Source organism: Schistocerca americana, chromosome 2 (assembly GCF_021461395.2).
Source record: "Schistocerca americana isolate TAMUIC-IGC-003095 chromosome 2, iqSchAmer2.1, whole genome shotgun sequence".
In the NCBI taxonomy this organism is placed as follows: domain Eukaryota; kingdom Metazoa; phylum Arthropoda; class Insecta; order Orthoptera; family Acrididae; genus Schistocerca; species Schistocerca americana.
In genome coordinates, this window is record NC_060120.1 from 2,459,663 (window position 1) to 2,480,588 (window position 20,926).

At 41.3% G+C, this 20,926-nt stretch overlaps 1 protein-coding gene across 2 annotated transcripts in view; it reads right to left on the reverse strand.

Annotated features, from left to right (window-relative positions):
* Positions 1-20,926, reverse strand: part of LOC124595990 — a 106,013-nt gene that overhangs the window by 59,700 nt on the left and 25,387 nt on the right. For both annotated transcript variants that reach the window (XM_047134937.1, XM_047134935.1), the window contains exon 2: positions 2,972-3,213. In XM_047134937.1, the coding sequence (XP_046990893.1) occupies positions 2,972-3,202 (231 nt within the window). In that variant the 5' untranslated portion in view covers positions 3,203-3,213. The remainder of the gene's footprint in view (positions 1-2,971; positions 3,214-20,926) is intronic.

The following is a 20,926-nucleotide window of genomic DNA, read 5'->3' on the forward strand; positions in this document are numbered from 1 at the left end:
CCGCGAGAAACGCGTGCTTGGGCGTAAATCCAGATGGTTGCCAAGCCTGCAGGTTGCGCTGCTGAATTTGACCACGAGTCGTGTCCTCAGTGCATCACAAGTGTCAGCTGAGGTCAGAGCAGTGTTCTGTGTAGTTGTGAGAGCGTTATGTCAGAACTGAGTGAATCCGAATGTGGGCAAATTGTAGGTGCTCGTACGGTAGGCACTTCCGTAACCAAGGGAGCCTGAGTGTTTGATGTTTCAAGAGGTACCGAGTCGAAGATTCACACAGCATACAGGGAAAGTGCTCAAATACCATCCACTAGCCGGCCGGTGTGACCGAGCGCTTCTAGGCGCTTCAGTCTGGAACCGCGAAACCGCTACGGTCGCAGGTTCGAATCCTTCTTCGGGCATGGATGTGTGTGATGTCCTTAGTTTGGTTAGGTTTCAGTAGTTCTCAGTTCTAGGGGACTGATGACCTCAGATGTTAAGTCCCATACTGCTAAGAGCCATTTGAACCATTTCAACCATCCGCTAAGTCAGAGCAGAGCTACATGTCGCGCTCGCAAATCCTGACAGCTCCAAAACACTTCTCCATCAGCAGTGCATTTCAAGGCGAGTTGGAACTACAAAACCACTCATCACTGATGCATATGCTGTAAAAGGAAAGCCTGGTGCCAAAGCCATATGGACCACTGGAAGCAAGTAATTTCGTGAGGTGAGTCTTTCACTCTACTTCCAGCTACTGGCCAATGATTTGGGCAGCCATATCGCGGTATTGCATGGGCCCCGTGGTTACTCAGCAACGTCGCTTTACTTGCAATGATTTTGTGACCACTTTGTCTGATCAAGTCCATCGCATGGTACAATGTTTATTACTCTCTGGTACTCCAAGAAGACAGGACCTCTGTTCACACAGCTCGAATCACCCAGGACTGGTTTTATGAGCACGAGGACGAACTGTTGTACACCCCATCGCCACCACAGTCACCGGATCTCAGCATTATTGAGGCTTTGTGGTCTGCTTTAGAGAAATTTGGAAATTTGTGGTAAGCCCTTACGGGACCAAACTGCTGAGGTCATCGGTCCCTAAGCCTACACGACACTTGATCTATCTCAAACTAACTTACGCTAAGGACGACACACACACCCACGTCCGAGGGAGGAGTCGAACCTCCGACGGGGGGAGCCGCCCGGGCCGCGAAAAGACGCCTCAGACCGCGGGACTACCCGGCGCGGCTTTAGAGAAAACGATGCGTAATCGCTACCTACTTCCATCGTTGTTATCTGCACTTGCCACAGTTTTTCACCAAAACCGATATTTGAAAATCGTACATGACCTGTGTTTCTCCAATCCGAAAGAACTAGAGTCTGTTTTGACCGCCAGTCGTTTTCCTACGCCGTGCTAGGCATGGTATGCCGGTGTGTTTTTGGGGATTCCGCAGTTTGTCCACCCCTGTAGTTGGTACAACAGCACTGATTTGGTAATTGTTGAACGGAGGCTGAACCTATGCTGCGACAGCCTTCATGACCAATGGATCAACTGGCTTATCCCAGCATGATAATGGAAGCTCCCAAACTCTTTTCTCACCAAATGCAGTATACCTGGAGCAATGAATGGATGCTTGACTGGGTTGCCCAGTCCCCCAATTTGTCTGGGATGAGATGGGAAGACCATCCACTAGCGAGAAATCTTGATGAATTGACACACTAAGTGTTCGATCATGGCAAGAAATTCCTCAAGACGAGGTTCGGAAGCTTTTTGCCTTAGTGCCCCAATGAAGAAATGAGTGGAGGGGGGGGGGGGGGGAGGGGTCACAACTCATTCTGATGTTCGTGATGGACATCAGTTCCAAATGGAGTGAAAGGTTAAACACAAGTTATGTGATGAAAATCTCACAAACGACTGATAATTCATGGTATAAAACTTCCCGTTTCCATTACTGTATAATGTCATAGAAACATTAAGTAATAAAAACAGAAATACGTAAATTAGTGTGACATCTTCATTGTCATCTGTTACGTCCCTAGATAGTATCCCCAGCAGAAGCTAAAAATTTGTCTAATGTTTTCCTTGGCAGCTTCCGGAAGCTGAACTGCCTGTGTCAATGAGGGGTACACTGTCAGCTAGGGGGAAATACCGAGCAAGTTGTGGCAGACACAGAAGCTATTGCAGCACATGGGAATGACCAAGTACTCAAGTCTGCATGCGAAGCATAATGACATCTAGTGATACCATCATATTAGTGACAAAGCAGAGTGTGTAAGGAGGCGTACATGCAACGCAACAATAAGTGTTCAGGTGTCGAACCAGCAGAAAATAGCCTTTGTAAGGCGAAGTTGCGAAAGTCCGGATTCACTAGCAGAGCTTACAGTGAGGAAAAACCAGGGCACATGACATCATTGCCATCCCCATTGCTGCAGAGCACACGCGAACATAAATACCCTACCCATCTTACCTAATGTCTGACTGCCGACTGTCCGGTGTGCAATCTCAGTCCTTGTGTCAAGCTGCAGCCATCCACTGAGAGGAAAGGCTACGGAGACCGACCTTCGGCGTGTCTAGCTTTCTTCGATCGTCTGTGGAGCCGCGAGTCCAGCTGGAAGGACGCTTCTGCTGCAGACGCACTAGGGCACTGCAGCTGGGGCGCAGAGGCCACTGTCACCCTGCGAGCCCGCTCGACGCGCGTCACCAGGACGCTGTCCGCCATCCACTTCCATCTGAGAGGGCCACCGCTGCCGCTCGTCCCGTTCCCGAGGCTAACACCGACTTGCCTGCTCCTGTCTCCTAAATGGGGGCTAGGAGCTGACCCCTGTGGGTGAGCGAGTACTTCAGATGGACCTGGGGACGTGACTACGTACCGATCTCGAAAGTAATGTGTTGACGTCAAAGATTTGCAGTCACGAGAGTTTTGGGCCGCTAGAGCTGGAGGCCGCCGACGTCCACGGGTCGAACAATTTGAGCAACACTCAACGTCGAAGGACAGCGTACCTCTGGATCGTCGCGCAAGCCAAAACACGACGTGATGGGCTCTTCACGCAGGAAGACGTCGGCCATGAGGCGCACGGCCTCCTCGTGGCGGTCGCCGGGCAGCTCCTGGACGACGTAGGCGGGCGGTGCGTCTCCTCCGGCGACTTCCAGCGGCCGCCGGCCCACGTGCCGCTGGCGGACGCACGGGAAGGGCACCGGCTCGGGCCGCGTCCACGGCGCCACCTCCGACATCGTGTTGCCACCTGCCAGGAATATAAAATACGCTGATGGCCATTAAAATTACAGCATCGTGAAGGAAGCAAGCATGGAATGTCAAACTGGCACCAACTGACTAAATGCTCAGTTATGCTAATGGTTAACATTTCAGCGCAAAAATAGGTAGGTGTAATGCCGTTTACGTTATGTGTAAGAGAAAGGTTTACACAAGTTCGTCAGAATATTATGATATGCCTCTGTGGGAAGAAGAAATATCTCGCAACATGTATCGGAATTCGAAAGTGGAAGGATAGTGGGCTACAGAGACTCTAGTTTATCGTTTCACAATACTGCTGCTCGCGTTGGTCGCTATTGGCCCCTTCACACTCACGAAGTTATCCGGCCGACCGATGAACGCACCAATTTGAGGCAGCCTACACACGTCCCGATCGACTGCACTCACAGATTACAGCGCCTACCTGTTGTTGTGATTTGTTTATCTGAAGTTCATCGAGTCTGTGTTTTATGAGATTATCTTTGGTTTTGCACATAACAAAAACTGGGGCTTGACCTGGCTGTTTCAGAGTTAACAACGCAAAAAAAAAAAAAAAAAAAAAAGCCGAGAGAAAGCTGTGGCCAAAGAAATGGCTGATGCAAAGAAATTCAGCCGCGCTCTGTTACTTAAGGGGCTGGGAGACATTGACTTCCGTGATTACGTAATAATAGATGAAACATGCATTTCAGAGTTGCTGAACATCGTCAAAGAATTCTTAACGAAAAAGAATACAATCCTGAGAAAGGCTGTAATCTGCGAGGAGAGGATGTTAGCTACTTCACGGTTCCTAGCCATTGACGGAAGTTCAGAGGACCCCAAATTCGTCCTCTCGTATCCCCACAATGTCCGCCTCCGTAGCGTAGCGGTAGCGTTACCAGCAACCACGCAGGGGGCCGGGGTTCGGTTCCCGGCAGGGGACTGGGTGGTGTGTGTCCTTCATCATCACTCACTCGCAAGTCGCCGATGTGGACTCACCTAAAAAGGACTTGCAATATGGCGGCTCAACTCCCCCGAATGGGGCCTCCCGGCCAACAGTGCCATGCGATCATTTCCATCTCCACAGTCATTGTCTATAATAATTCCTAAAACGTGCAACGTGATTTATAGTTACCTGAAGAAATACGTCATGGTCAAGCAAAATAAATAAAACAAGAGTTGTGTATGTGAACTTTAATAATTTATTTGTGTATCTAGTATAAAACGGGAACATCAACAAAAGCAAAATAAGTATAATGGAATACAGTCGAATTAAATCAGGGTGATGCTATGTTAATTAGATTAGGACACGAGGCACTCAAAGTAGTAGATGAGTTTTGCTATTTGGGCAGCAAAATAACTGATGATGATCGAAGTAGAGAGGATATAAAATGTAGACTGGCAATGGCAAGAAAAGCGTTTCTGAAGAAGAGAAAGTTGTTAACACCGAAATAGATTTGTCAGGAAGTCTTTTCTAGAAGTATTTGTATTGAATGTACCCATGTATGGTAGTTCGTTCAAATGGCTCTGAGCACTATGGGACTTAACATCTGAGGTCATCAGTCCCCTAGAACTTAGAACTACTTAAACCTAACTAACCTAAGGACATCACACACATCCATGCCCGAGGCAGGATTCGAACCTGCGACCGTAGCAGTCGCGCGGTTCCAGACTGAAGCGCCTAGAACCGCATGGCCACCGCGCCCGGCTGTATGGAAGTGATAGATCGACAATAAATAGTTTAGACAAAAAGAGAATAGAAGCTTTTGTAATGTGGTGATAACGATGAATGCTGGAAATTGACTGGGTAAATCACGTAACTAACGAGGAGGTACTGAATAGAACTGTGGAAAAAGAAATTTGTGACGCTAGTTGGTTGGAAGAAGGAATCAGTTAATAGGACACACTGAGACATCGTGTGTTGACCAATTTAGCACTGGGAGGGAAGTGTAGAGAGAGACCAAGAGAGGAATGCAGTAAGCACATTCAGAAGGATGCAGGTTGCAGTAGGTAGTCGGAGATGAAGAGTTTCGCACACGATAGGGTAGCGTGGAGAGCTGAATCAAACTAGTTTCGGAGTGAGGACCACCACCACCAAACCACAACAACATATATATAAGTTCTGGAAATAAAACCTAAAAACTGAGATACAGAAGGCCGACAGATTTTCATTCATACAATATGTATCTTTTACTCTATGTGCACATTAACCGCCGGCCGGTGTGGCCGTGCGGTTCTAGACGCTTCAGTTTGGAACCGCATGACCGCTACGGTCGCAGGTTCGAATCCAGCCTCGGGCATGGATGTCTGTGATGTCCTTAGGTTAGTTAGGTTTAAGTAGTTCTAAGTTCTAGGGGACTGATGACCTCAGATGTTAAGTTCCGTAGTGCTCAGAGCCATTTGAACCATTTTGCACATTAACCATTGCATGGGGGCTTAATTATAAATTTAATGCAAATATTTTTAATTTTTAGTAGTTGTCTGTCCGGTTACGCTGTCTCGTAAACGGTTGGCCCTGACTAGTTTTTGTACGCAATCTGACTGCATAGAACAACAACAAAGAATGAAATGAAAATTTCCGTTAACACAATTAATTAATTAAGTCCCCAACTATAAAACCTACGAAACCAAAACACAAGTGTCATTGTTCTGTGTGTGGAAGTGTGATTCAACGTACATATCTGGCACGGTTCTTCGTCAATAAGACAAGAAATTTTAAATACCATTTATACTGAAGTAATTAAAAAAAATATAAATACTATAATTGCGTAAGGAAACCAGAATTACACTCTAATACAAGAACACAAGTCAGATGCTTTGTTGACTGAACCTGTAATGACGCATTATTTAAGACATTGAAATAATAAAAAGAAAAGGGAATTTTTTTTACCTTCATATATATTGACGAAAAGCACTCTGATCATTACAATATCTCCATTCGAACAACATCTGCTGTCTATCTCATCAAACAACTGCATAAAACATGGAACAAGCACTCCCTACTACAACATCTCAACACCGACTCACTCCTACTATTCCACCAGCACTGACAGGTGTAGGCCAACTTCTGCAGGAGGAATTATGACCAGAATACCAGGTCACAAATTTTTTCAAACCAAGTGCTAGTCTGGATCAGGTGACAGAGGATTTAGGTTCACTCTGTAAAGGATTTACCAGGGAAGACACCGTGGTTATTGTGGGAGGGCCAGGGAACAGCATCGACGGAGATCCTGGGTACAGTATAGAGTGTGACCTGGTAAAGATTGCATCGGCATCGAGACACATCAATGTTGAATTTGTATCTGTCCTGAGACGCCATGACCGGCCTCATTTGAACTCTTCTGTTGGGAGAGTTAATTTGGAGTTGGAGCGGCTGCTTGTGTCGGGTGCGGGGGCTCATATTGGTGTGGTTCCTGTTGATTATCTCAGTAGGTGGGACTATACCAGGCACGGCCTACATCTCAACAGGAAAGGGAAGGGGAAACTGGCTGGGGTAATAGCAGGAAATTTAAGGGGGGGAGGCACTGCCATGAATGGTAAAATACCAGTGGTTACAGGTGTTGGAGCAGCACCTTTTTTAGGATAGGTAAGACAGAAAGATGTCAAGTTCTACGAGAGGTCAGGATTGAAACAAATCTTCAGTTTAGGAAAGAAATTCAACAGCACAATTCTAGCACATTGGATCACCAATCACAGCTATCAATTATAAATTTTCACCAATCACCAGAAATTTTATCTCCACCAAGTTGTATCTCAGTCCTAGGTAATTGCATTGATGAACTAAAGTCACCCAACCCAATTGACATAATCTGCCTCTCTGAACACCATGTGACCGCTGGTATAGGAACTAGGCCTAAGGACAATGAGAAACTCAGACAAGAGAGTACTGCAAATGTTAGAATAAGGAAAGGTTCTCATAAAAGTATAATTAAAAATAATGTAAGTATATTTCATCAAAATATCGGGAGTTTAAAGAATAAAGTAGATGAGCTTCTGGTTTGTTTGGAAGATTTAGAAGCTGAGAATGAAATAGATATACTATGCCTGTCTGAGCATCACATTGTTACTGATATGGATAAGGTAAATGTAAGTGGTTATGAGCTCTCTGCACATGTAATGAGAGAAAATATGGAGAAAGGAGGAGTTGCCATATATGTCAAAAGTTATCATTGTGCAAAAAGCATAGAAACAAAAAAGTTTTGTGTAGAGAAACATATAGAAGCATGTGCCTGTGAGCTTAAATTAAATAAAGGCACATTTATAATTGTAACTGTATATAGGTCCCCATCAGGAAATTTTCATCTATTTCTGAAAAATTTGGACTCCTTGTTGTGCTATCTGTCAGACAGGGGGAAGCAAATTATTATTTGTGGGGACTTCAATGTAGATTCTCTGAAAGAGGGTAATAGGAAAAATGACCTTGAAGTATTACTCGGTTCTTTCAATTTGACCCTGTTATTGATTTTCCTACTCGGGTGGTAAAGGATAGCAGCTCACTGATAGATAACTTCTTTATAGACCAAGATAAGTTTAACCAGATAAATGCTCAGCCTGTTGAGAATGGTCTTTCTGATCATGGTGCACAGCTAGTTACAATATATGACATAGCTCCATTCAGCAATACTAAACAGTGCTCCAAAGTAGTACGTTCAGTCAACAATTTAACAATTGCAAATTTCAGGGAAAGCCTACAGCAGTTAGACTGGGATGAGGTGTACCGTGAACCTGACGCCAATTTAAAATACAATTTATTTCATGACATTTTTGTAAATGCATTTGAAAACTGCTTCCCCAAGAAAATAGTTAAATATACTCGTAAGAAATCTTGTAACAAACCATGGCTTACTAAGGGTATAAAAATATCTTGTAACCGGAAAAGGGAAATGTATCTGACAGCAAGAAAGAGTAGTGACCCAGAAACTATCAAAAATTATAAAAACTACTGTGTTATACTAAGAAAAGTTATTAAAAAATCCAGGAGTATGTGTATCATGTCTGAAATCAGCAACTCTGATAATAAAATTAAAACAATTTGGAATATTATTAAAAGAGAAACAGGTCAACCAAGAGCAGAGGAAGACAGTATTACCATCAAATTGAATGAAAACTTTACGAACAAAAAGTCAGAAGTTGAAAATATTTTTAATAATCATTTTCTAAATGTTGTGGATATAGTAGGATCCAGGTGTTCATTAGAAGATGCTAGGCTGTTAATGGAAGAGGCCATACCTATGCAATTTGATACAATTGAAATCTCACCCACTTCTCCCTCTGAAATTAGGAAAATAATAAACTTGCTTAAAAGCAAAAACTCACATGGAATTGATGGCATTTCCAGCAAAATACTAAAAGCTTGTTCTCAACAGATAAGTAAGATTCTCAGCCACCTGTGCAATAGCTCTCTGGAACAGGGCATTTTCCCTGATAGACTGAAATATGCTATTGTTATACCTTTGCATAAAAAGGGGGATAGATCTGATGTCAACAATTACCATCCAATCTCCCTTCTAACAGCTTTATCCAAAATTTTTGAGAAAGTAATGTATTCAAGAGTAGCTTCACATATCTGTAAAAATGAAGTACTAACAAAATGTCAGTTTGGTTTCCAGAAAGGTTTTTCAACAGAAAATGCCATATATGCTTTCACCAGTCAAATTTTGAATGATCTGAATAACCGAACACCACCCATTGGGATTTTTTGTGATCTCTCAAAGGCTTTTGATTGTGTAAATCATGAAATTCTGCTAGACAAGCTCAAGTATTGTGGCATGAGTGGGACAGTGCACAAATGGTTTAATTCATACCTAACTGGAAGAGTGCAGAAAGTTGAAATAAGTAGTTCTCGTAACATGCAAAGATCAGCACATTCCTCAAACTGGGGAACTATCAAGAATGGGGTTCCACAAGGGTCAGTCTTGGGTCCTTTGTTGTTCTTATTACATATTAACGATTTTGCCATTCTATATTCATGAAGAGGCAAAGTTAGTTCTCTTCGCTGATGATACAAGTATAGTAATCACACCTGAGAAACAAGAATTAACTGATGAAATTGTCAATACTGTCTTTCAGAAAATTACTAAGTGGTTCCTTGTAAACGGACTCTCACTGAATTTTGATAAGACACAGTACATACAGTTCCGTACAGTGAATGGTATGACGTCATTAATAAATATAGACCTTAATCAGAAGCATATAGCTAAGGTAGAATATTCCAAATTTTTAGGTATGTCCATTGATGAGAGATTAAATTGGAAGAAACACATTGATGATCTGCTGAAACGTTTGAGTTCAGCTACTTATGCAATAAGGGTCATTGCAAATTTTGGTGATAAACATCTTAGTAAATTAGCTTACTACGCCTATTTTCACTCATTGCTTTCATATGGCATCATATTTTGGGGTAATTCATCACTGAGGAATAAAGTATTTATTGCACAAAAGCGTGTAATCAGAATAATAGCTGGAGTCCACCCAAGATCCTCCTGCAGACATTTATTTAAGGATTTAGGGATATTCACAGTAGCTTCTCAGTATATATACTCTCTTATGAAATTTGTTATTAACAACCAAACCCAATTCAAAAGTAATAGCAGTGTGTATAACTACAATACTAGGAGAAAGGACGATCTTCACTATTCAAGATTAAATCTAACTTTGGCACAGAAAGGGGTGAATTATACTGGCACTAAAGTCTTTGGTCACTTACCAAATAGTATCAAAAGTCTGACAGATAACCAACAAGTATTTAAGAAGAAATTAAAAGAATTTCTGAATGACAACTCCTTCTACTCCATAGAGAAATTTTTAGATATAAATTAAGAAAAAAAAGAAAAAAAACAAAAATACAAAAAAAAATATTATAAAAAACAAAAAAATAAAAATAAAAAATAAAGAAAAACAAAAAACACAAAAAAATAAAGTTGTTATATTAACTTAAGTATGTTGTTAAATTAACCTAACTATGTCATGTATTGGAAAATTCGACTCGTTCCACATCATTACGAAATATCGTATTCATGATCCATGGAACTAGTATTAATCTAATCTAATCTAATCTACTGCCACATCTCGACAAGCACTCTCCACCACGACTTCTCGACAAGAACTTTTCACTACGACATCTCAGCAAGCACTGACTACTACGAGTTCTCGACAAGCACTGCCAGTGGGGGCGACGGAATAAAAGTCTTTGGCGCAATCTCTGGCGCTGTGGCTCAGTGTAGCCACCTTTCATATGCCCTTCCTCCACGGGCCAGAATTTGATGGTATTTTTGCCAGCATTGGTGGTGAAAATACCACCAAATTTGTCCACAAAAATACAGACAAAAATAAAAGATAATATTAATACGTAAATATCACATAATTAGATAAAATTTTGGCTTTGCACTGACCTTTCAATAACCTAATATATGAAATACAGTAAGCAATACAAATTCTTTCATACATGTGACTTTACATAATAGTTTACACAATACACAAAAAATCAGTTTATACAAATGTTCACATAAAATGCTTTCAATGATTTAAAAAAAAAAAAACAAGTAGTTGATATTTCCAGCAGTAACACCCAGCAATGGTCAACAGGTGCAGACACCAACAAGTGACATCATTCAGCAGAAGCAGTTCCATTAGTGGCACCCAGCAATGTTGAACAGGTGCAGACAGCAACAAGTGACATCTTTCAGCAGAAGCAGTCCATTAGTGGCACCCAGCAATGTTGAGCAGGTGCTTACAGCAACAAGTGACATCATTCTGTAGAAGCAGTTCCATCTGTGGCACCCAGTAATGTTGAGCAGGTGCAGACAGCAACAAGTGACATTATTTTAGTAGAAGCAGTTCCACCAGTGGCACGCAGCAATGTTGAACAGGTGCAGACACCAAGAAGTGACATCTTCTCAGTAGAAGCAGTCCATCAATGGCACCCAGTAATGTTGAACAGGTGCAGACACCAACAAGTGACATTATCTCAGTAGAAGCAGTCCATCAGTGGCACCCAGCAATGTTGAGCAGGTGCAGACACCAACAAGTGACATTATTTCAATAGATGCAGTCCATCAGTGGCACCCAGTAATGTTGAACAGGTGCAGACACCAACAAGTGACATTATGTCAGTAGAAGCAGTTCATCAGTGGCACCTAGCAATGATGAACAGGTGCAGACAGCAACAAGTGACATCATTCAGCATAAACAGTTCCATTAGTGGCACCTAGCAATGTTGAACAAGTGCAGACATCAACAAGTGACATTATTTCAGTAGAAGCAGTCCATCAGTGGCACCCAGCAATGTTGAGCAGGTGCAGACAGCAACAAGTGACATCATTTCAGTAGAAGCAGTTCCATCAGTGGCACCCAGTAATGTTGAGCAGGTGCAGACACCAACAAGTGACATCATTTCAGTAGAAGTAGTCCATCAGTGGCACCCAGCAATGTTGAGCAGGTGCAGACAGCAACAAGTGACATCATTTCAGTAGAAGCAGTTCCATCAGCGGCACCCAGTAATGTTGAGCAGGTGCAGACACCAACAAGTGACATCATTTCAGTAGAAGCAGGCCATCAGTGGCACCCAGTAATGTTGAACAGGTGCAGACACCAACAAGTGACATTATGTCAGTAGAAGCAGTTCATCAGTGGCACCTAGCAATGATGAGCAGGTCCAGACAGCAGTCCATAATATTCACTATCACTAATCACACAGTTCAGGCATGAACAATAGTTTGAATGCACACACAATTGCTTTTACAAAATTATTATCAATGCTCTTACACTAAACATACAAATTATAAGAAACACACAAATGATATCAGATAATTGTCATATTAACTATTACGAATACACAAATCTCAGTAAACCTATGATATTTATGGGTGTCAGTGCAAGCCACAACAAGCAAGTAAAATAATATTTAGGAGATAAGTCGGTACCACTTATCTGGGATTAGGAAGGGAAAACACACAAAACACACTCAATCATCTTTCATCCATATTAAGTACTACTGTGTAATTGAATAGTGTTAACTGTGTAAATGCAATTCTGTCAAAATTTGATGTTCATTATGTGTATCAAGTAGTAGTGGCAGCAATGTATAACAGTCAATAATAGTTAGTCAACGTCATAGTCATCATGTCAAGACCAATGTTTGCCAAGCCAGATCAAAATGTACGGTTGCTGAACAACTGTCAGTGTGCCAAGATATGCAAATACTTCCTCTCTCCAAAAAAAGTATATACTGCTTAATGATTTAACAAAGTGTGTGTGTAGACTATCTTCCTTCTACTTGAGTGTTCTAGTCTGCCAACTTCATCTTCCTTGTTCCATATAAACCAACAAAAAAAATATGTTCCTCACTTACTTTGCCTCTTAACCATCAAAACTCCAATAATCATCAGCATCACATAATCTTAATACTTCAATAATACCTCTTACGTCGATACATATAAACCTTATCATCAATAGCATTTACCTTACCTCTTGTCCACCAAAACTCCAATAATCATCAACTTCACACAATCTCAATACCTCAATAATACCTCTTCAATACGTCGATACATATAAACCTTATTACCAATATCATTTCACTTCCATAACAACCCTTTCCTCTAGTCAGTCTCCTCGAACAAGTACAGATAAAATCCTAGTGCAAACTTCAATTCATCATCCCATACAATCCGAAGACACAGTGTCCACACACAACCTCTGTGTAATCCATCTGACCCAAATCTTCTACTCATTAGGAATTATAACATACATTTTGGTTACCTTGTCCATCATTAAATAAAAGAAATGCATACATGACCTCTAACAGACTTTAGTTTGAATAACTTTCAGTAAGTAAGTACGAATACGTAGTGTTAATGATGGTAATATTTCACAGTGTGTACACCACTTCAAAAATTATGGCAAAACAGAAGCAAACATGTGGAGTATTTCTTGTGTCAAGTGTCACTTACTATTTCAATTGCTCACGAAGAATTCAGTGTAATAACTGTCAATGGTCTAACCCTAGTGCTGGTATGTCATGTCGTTAGCTTCCTTCCTATTAGCATAAATTTATACAGCTTCCATAAAACCTCCAGCTCATGTGATTTCTATGAAGTTTCTTGTACTAATGTCGTTCGTCGAATTATACACTCCTGGAAATTGAAATAAGAACACCGTGAATTCATTGTCCCAGGAAGGGGAAACTTTATTGACACATTCCTGGGGTCAGATACATCACATGATCACACTGACAGAACCACAGGCACATAGACACAGGCAACAGAGCATGCACAATGTCGGCACTAGTACAGTGTATATCCACCTTTCGCAGCAATGCAGGCTGCTATTCTCCCATGGAGACGATCGTAGAGATGCTGGATGTAGTCCTGTGGAACGGCTTGCCATGCCATTTCCACCTGGCGCCTCAGTTGGACCAGCGTTCGTGCTGGACGTGCAGACCGCGTGAGACGACGCTTCATCCAGTCCCAAACATGCTCAATGGGGGACAGATCCGGAGATCTTGCTGGCCAGGGTAGTTGACTTACACCTTCTAGAGCACGTTGGGTGGCACGGGATACATGCGGACGTGCATTGTCCTGTTGGAACAGCAAGTTCCCTTGCCGGTCTAGGAATGGTAGAACGATGGGTTCGATGACGGTTTGGATGTACCGTGCACTATTCAGTGTCCCCTCGACGATCACCAGTGGTGTACGGCCAGTGTAGGAGATCGCTCCCCACACCATGAAGCCGGGTGTTGGCCCTGTGTGCCTCGGTCGTATGCAGTCCTGATTGTGGCGCTCACCTGCACGGCGCCAAACACGCATACGACCATCATTGGCACCAAGGCAGAAGCGACTCTCATCGCTGAAGACGACACGTCTCCATTCGTCCCTCCATTCACGCCTGTCGCGACACCACTGGAGGCGGGCTGCACGATGTTGGGGCGTGAGCGGAAGACGGCCTAACGGTGTGCGGGACCGTAGCCCAGCTTCATGGAGACGGTTGCGAATGGTCCTCGCCGATACCCCAGGAGCAACAGTGTCCCTAATTTGCTGGGAAGTGGCGGTGCGGTCCCCTATGGCACTGCGTAGGATCCTACGGTCTTGGCGTGCATCCGTGCGTCGCTGCGGTCCGGTCCCAGGTCGACGGGCACGTGCACCTTCCGCCGACCACTGGCGACAACATCGATGTACTGTGGAGACCTCACGCCCCACGTGTTGAGCAATTCGGCGGTACGTCCACCCGGCCTCCCGCATGCCCGCTATACGCCCTCGTTCAAAGTCCGTCAACTGCACATACGGTTCACGTCCACGCTGTCGCGGCATGCTACCAGTGTTAAAGACTGCGATGGAGCTCCGTATGCCACGGCAAACTGGCTGACACTGACGGCGGCGGTGCACAAATGCTGCGCAGCTAGCGCCATTCGACGGCCAACACCGCGGTTCCTGGTGTGTCCGCTGTGCCGTGCGTGTGATCATTGCTTGTACAGCCCTCTCGCAGTGTCCGGTCTGACACACCGGTGTCAATGTGTTCTTTTTTCCATTTCCAGGAGTGTAGCAGTTCATTTTCTTATCTTAAAAATATCAGGCACTGAGCGTAAGCGAAACATGCAATAGCGAGTAAATATACCTGTAGAGAACAGAATGTCAACAAGTGGATGCAGCACAATTCCTACAACGAGGCTCTGCCAAGCAAACAATCTATAATTAATACCATAGTGTGACCTAAACTCTATGTTTGTAGACAGTATATCAGCATTTCTATATACCAAATTAAAGACAACAAACAGAAATGTATAAATATGCAATCCATACGCAAAGCAGCAAATATATATCTCACATAATAAACAGGTCATTATCATCATATCAGCATAAGCAAATAAACGTTCGTGTGTCATCTTAATAAGTAAACATGAAGGCGCAAGCAGATAAATCACAAAGTATAACTTACAGACATAACCACAGTCAGCACAATTAATCAGTTGACAATTACAATTTTAACAAATAAGCACAGCAGGCACATAATAAAAAAATATGACATCAGTGAAAAAGCATAGCAGCCAAGCGATGCATAATATACGCAAGTAATAACACTGTTCATTAATAAAACATTGTCAAAATCAGTTAATGTACGCAAGCACGTCGCTTCACAAGTAAATTCATAGAACATAAAATTTAGCACAAAGTATAAATCACGTAATCGCGAGCAGCAAATTACGTCTAAAGTACGTATCTAAGTGGAAATATGTTACCTGAAAAATAAACTCAATTAACAGTTACCTTTTTAGTTTATTAGTTTCTTCTTCGAAATTACATTCTTCCTGAAATTTTCTCGATAGCAAGTCGTCTTAACGTCGGACACACACAGAATTTACCTGAAGTTCTTAAATATTTTATACAAGCGTATCCTGAAAAATACTGAACGTTAATAACATAATTCATCAAGTCACTGTAGCTTTATACTGAATTTAATCAGAGAAATTAAACTGTGTATTTGTTTACGGCTGTCAGTGCATTCGCACTGAGCGCTCGATCAGCTGTAGGCGCGTGACGTAGGAAGCAATTGTTCGCGGTCAACGACTGCCTTGTGCGGCGCAGACTTGATTGTTGCTTTGAGTATGTGCCGCCGCCAAAACACGGCGCGGTATCCTTATACTCTCCGTGTGTTTACGTATAACTGTTGATGTCTCAAAAGTATGTCATTCCACAAAAATTTTAACGTTCGATATATGATGTATTCCCTTAGAGCGCCGAGATTTAAGAGTTTCTACTTCGACAGTGTTATCATGAATAATTTTGCGAACCCTATATGGACCGTTATGAAGCAGAAAAAAATTTGCGACTCAAGCCTTTTCCTTTGTGAGACAAATGATGAGACTTAATTAATACCTTTTGACCAACTGACAAGATTTTTAAACGACCAGGACGTTTCACTGATTTCTCTCTTCTAGCAGCTGCAGATGCAATATTTCGTAGAGCCAGGTTGACAACTTCAGAATGCCGCAATTTCCGTGAAGGTGGAAAAGGAACGATTTCAGAAATGCGATTTGTCGGTGCTTTATTTTTTAATATCAATATCGGCGGTAAAGAAGTTGAATCATTAGGGAGTTCATTCAGAATGTTTTGAAAAATATGAAGGTACTGATCCCATGTTTTGTGATTCTGATGACAATAAAGTCGACACAATTTATTGATTTCCTTCATCCATATCTCTGAAGCGTTAGATTGAGGGTGAAAAAGTGAAATGAAAATTGGTTTAATCCTACGACGCCGTAGAGTACGAAGCCAAATTTTAGAGCGAAACTGTGATCCATTATCTGATATACCCTTATCAACATGACCAACTTATTTAAGAAAATGTTTGATGAAAGCGTTAGATACTAAACGAGCTGTTGCTCTGCGTAAAGGTGTAAAACACACATATTTTGATGTCAATTCCACTGCTATGAAAATGTACGCAAAACCATTATTAGAACGAACCACTGGCCCGAACAAATCGACTGCAGCCATCTCCTTTAATTTCGCTGGAATGATAGGAAACAACGGTGCTCTGTGAGAAATAGTTGGCGGCTTAGCCTTTTGACATAATTTGCATTTGGCAAGAACAGATCGAATACGTTTTTCCATATTACTGAAGTAGCAATTTTCTCGCAATTTATGAAAGCATTTTCTGGGACCAAAGTGTGCATAACTGAAATGTGTGTACCAAATCAGTTTATTGACCCACTCATCAGGAATACAAACTAACCAAACAGAGTTGTCGACCGATTTTCGTTTTAGAAAGAACTTTCCAGATAGTTCGCAAAAACGAGGTGTGGCCAAATTGTCCAATCTAACAAAGCGTCTAGGAAAATTAGAGACACCAAGGAAACTACGAACGTCACGTTTTGTGGTAGGTACAGCATAATTACGAATAGCGTCTAGTTTCTCTGGATCAGGAAGAATACCTTCTGTAGAAATAATGTGACCGAGAAATTTCACCTGAGAACGACCAAATTCAGATTTTTCCAAGTTCACTGTAATGCCAACTCTTGCAAAAATACGTAATGATGAATCCAAAATTTTGTTATGTTCACTCCAAGAACGTTTCGCAATAAGAATATCGTCAACATATGAAGTAATATTGTCACGAAAATAAACAGGTAAAATTTCGTTTAAACTATGAATGAATGCTGCTGAAGATACAGTAAGTCCAAACGGTAATTTCCGAAATCACTTTTGGGTAAAATAGTCACATCCGGTTATTCTTTACCGATTCTCTAGATAGATTGATAGTCGAAGAGTTGTTTTGACAGATGCAAAGAATAGTCAAAGAGTAGGCAGCGGTGCAGAAAACTAAAAGGGAAATAGCACCACTACAGCTCGGGGCCCTATGCGCGCTACGGCACATATTCACTTAGTGTAGTGAATCCCCTGAGGACATTAATTATTCGCGTAATTTCGCGGATCAATTTCTACGATTTGCACGTGTCTTTCTGAAGTTCTGTCACGTGGAGGATGCCAATTAGGTCCCTCCTGTCTGTTGGATGTAAATTCTTGGTTGTGTCTGTTATTAAAATTTCTATTTTCCTGTCTGTCTGCATGACTGCTTCTTGTGTAATTTCGACTGTCACTTCTGAAATTACTGTTAGACCTACTACCCTGGTTATTTCTGTAGTAAGAATTTCTATTACTGTACGAATAATTTCTGTCTTGATGATACCGATTACTGTTTCCGTATGATTGATCATTCCGGTACGAATTACCGTTATTATAATTGTCTGTGTAATTTCTGTTAGAACGTCTGTTATTGTCATAAGGCTGGTATCTATTGTCCTGTCTGTTACGTCCATCATTCTCAAAATTACCCATATAACGCCCGTTCCGATCACTATCCCTTTTCTCTGAAAATCTATTGTAATTACTGTTACTGAAAAAATTACATGAAGTCCCGTCGTCGTTGTCATACTCAAGTTCTTGTAGCAAAGTCTTAAAAGTCTCAATGTCGTCTTTACATCTTCCGGCTAAAGCAATTTGTCTTATTGATTGTGGCAGCTTAGTTAAACAAATGCGAATTAATTCAGTCGGGCTATAAGGGTTGGACAGGAACTGATTCTTTCGAATCATGTCTTCAAAGTATTCTGCTGGCGTGCGGAACTCAGACTGTTTAAAATTACGCTGCATAATAAGACTGTGTTTGACTCTGTCTTGCGTGTTTTCGGACCAATATGCCGATAGAAATGCATGATAAAAATCATTTTGATTATTACAATCTCCAATAAGTGCGCGCATGCGCGTCGCCGGTTCGTTTTCTAAATATCCACACATAAATTCCAGTTTGTGACTTAGTGGCCAATTTGGTGGAAGTGCGTACATAAATTGATCTAACCATGAACATGGATGTATGTCATTCTTAGAATTGCGAAAGATCTTAAATTTCCGACCAGTTAAGAAGTGTTTATAGTCAAAGTTTTCTCCTCGTGGCGACAAAGACCTACCGCGTCTGTCCCAGTCCGATTGTCGATTATTGTCAGGTTCGCGCGCCTGGCGCTCTCTTGTTGCATCCCGTAAATGAAACAAATTATTTTCTTCAAACCCCTCTGCTATCTGTGATTCTAAATTTCTTCTGCTGTCTTTTCCTACGATTTCGCCTTCAATTTGTTTGACTTGCTTTCGTAATGCCTCAAATTCCCTTTTGACGCGTTCGTTAAATTTTCCCTGATTTTCAACATGCTTATTTATGTTCTGGTACCCTTCGGTTTCTGCAAATGGCAACGGTGCTGCATCATCTGAATCTCTGTCCCCATTTAAACTAAGACTTGCCAATTTGTCTGAAATCTTCTCAACTTTTTCCGATAAATCACCTATTTGTTCTTTCTGTTTATTTACATCTTCCGTAAGTGTCGCGACTCGGGTTTCAGTATTAACACATTTGGTAGTTAACTGTTCATATTGTTGTGTTAGGTTATTTATTCCGTCATTTGGTACGGATTCCTCGATTCTCTCAAATATTTCTTCCTTATCGTGTGCACGTTGTAAATTTAACTCTGAAAATTTTTGTACTATCACGTGATCTCTTTCTTCCTGTTCTCTATCCTGTTCCTTTTGTCTAATCTCTACTGCAATTAATCTATTATTGTGAGAATTCAAAATCGGTTGTACTTCTTCTCTGATTTCTTTCTTTAATTCATCTTTCATATTTTTGAAACATGTCCCTATTCGTGAGTCTAACTGTGTTTCCATTGTTCCCATCTCAGTTTTAATTGTTCCTATCTCTGTTTTTAATTCAGATCCTAACTGTGATCCAAGTGAGTCTAACCGTATTTCCATTGTCCCCATATCAGTTTCTAAACGTGTTGCCAAAGTTTCCATCTCTGTTTTAATTGTTCCTATTTGTGAGTCTAACCGTGTTGCCAAAGTTCCCATACCAGTTTTAATTGTTCCTATTTGTGATCCCAGTGAGTCTAACCGTGTTTCCATTGTTCCCATACCAGTTTTAATTTCAGATCGAAAATTTAATATTGCATTCATCAACTGCTCTATATTAACTTGTTCGAAATTCTTTTCGCCCCTAACATTTCCCGCAAAACCAGTTTCCTTCGTCATAGCAGTAAAGCTATCTGTGTTCGATACTATTCCAGAATCTTCTATCGTTAATCTCGTATTCTGTGAATTATCTGATTGAGAAAAATTTTGAAATGGTTCCGGACTATCTTCCCGACTTATTAAATTGTCTTCAACTTCATTATTCATCATCCTGTTCTCCTGTGTTGGCGAGTTCGCCATGTTAACAATTTCGTCATTCTCACTATTCATCATTTTTGCCATTTTCATCGATCGCGTAATCATTTACAAAACCTACAAAACTCGTCACTGTACGCAAATTACACACAATGACTCTTTATCTCCAACAATACCATTCACACGAAATGTTTCCCTCAAACACGATTAACGAACAATTGAAATAATTGCACTAAATTGTCAAACCCGTAGACAAGACAACAAAAATTAAATTATGCAAAAAAAATACCATCAGAAGAAAGACAATTACCAAATCTACACATGCAATATAGACTACAATTACTAAACTACAAATTACTACAACAATACTACTGTCTGCTATTTTTACAATCAGAAGAATTCCAAGGGACGATCCGAAGCAGCGGTCGCCACGTGCATGGGGGCTTAATTATAAATTTAATGCAAATATTTTTAATTTTTAGTAGTTGTCTGTCCGGTTACGCTGTCTCGTAAACGGTTGGCCCTGACTAGTTTTTGTACGCAATCTGACTGCATAGAACAACAACAAAGAATGAAATGAAAATTTCCGTTAACACAATTAATTAATTAAGTCCCCAACTATAAAACCTACGAAACCAAAACACAAGTGTCATTGTTCTGTGTGTGGAAGTGTGATTCAACGTACACATCTGGCACGGTTCTTCGTCAATAAGACAAGAAATTTTAAATACCATTTATACTGAAGTGATTAAAAAATATATAAATACTATAATTGCGTAAGGAAACCAGAATTACACTCTAATACAAGAACACAAGCCAGATGCTTTGTTGACTGAACCTGTAATGACGCATTATTTAAGACATTGAAATAATAAAAAGAAAAGGGAATTTTTTTTACCTTCATATATATTGACGAAAAGCACTCTGATCATTACAATATCTCCATTCGAACAACATCTGCTGTCTATCTCATCAAACAACTGCATAAAACATGGAACAAGCACTCCCTACTACAACATCTCAACACCGACT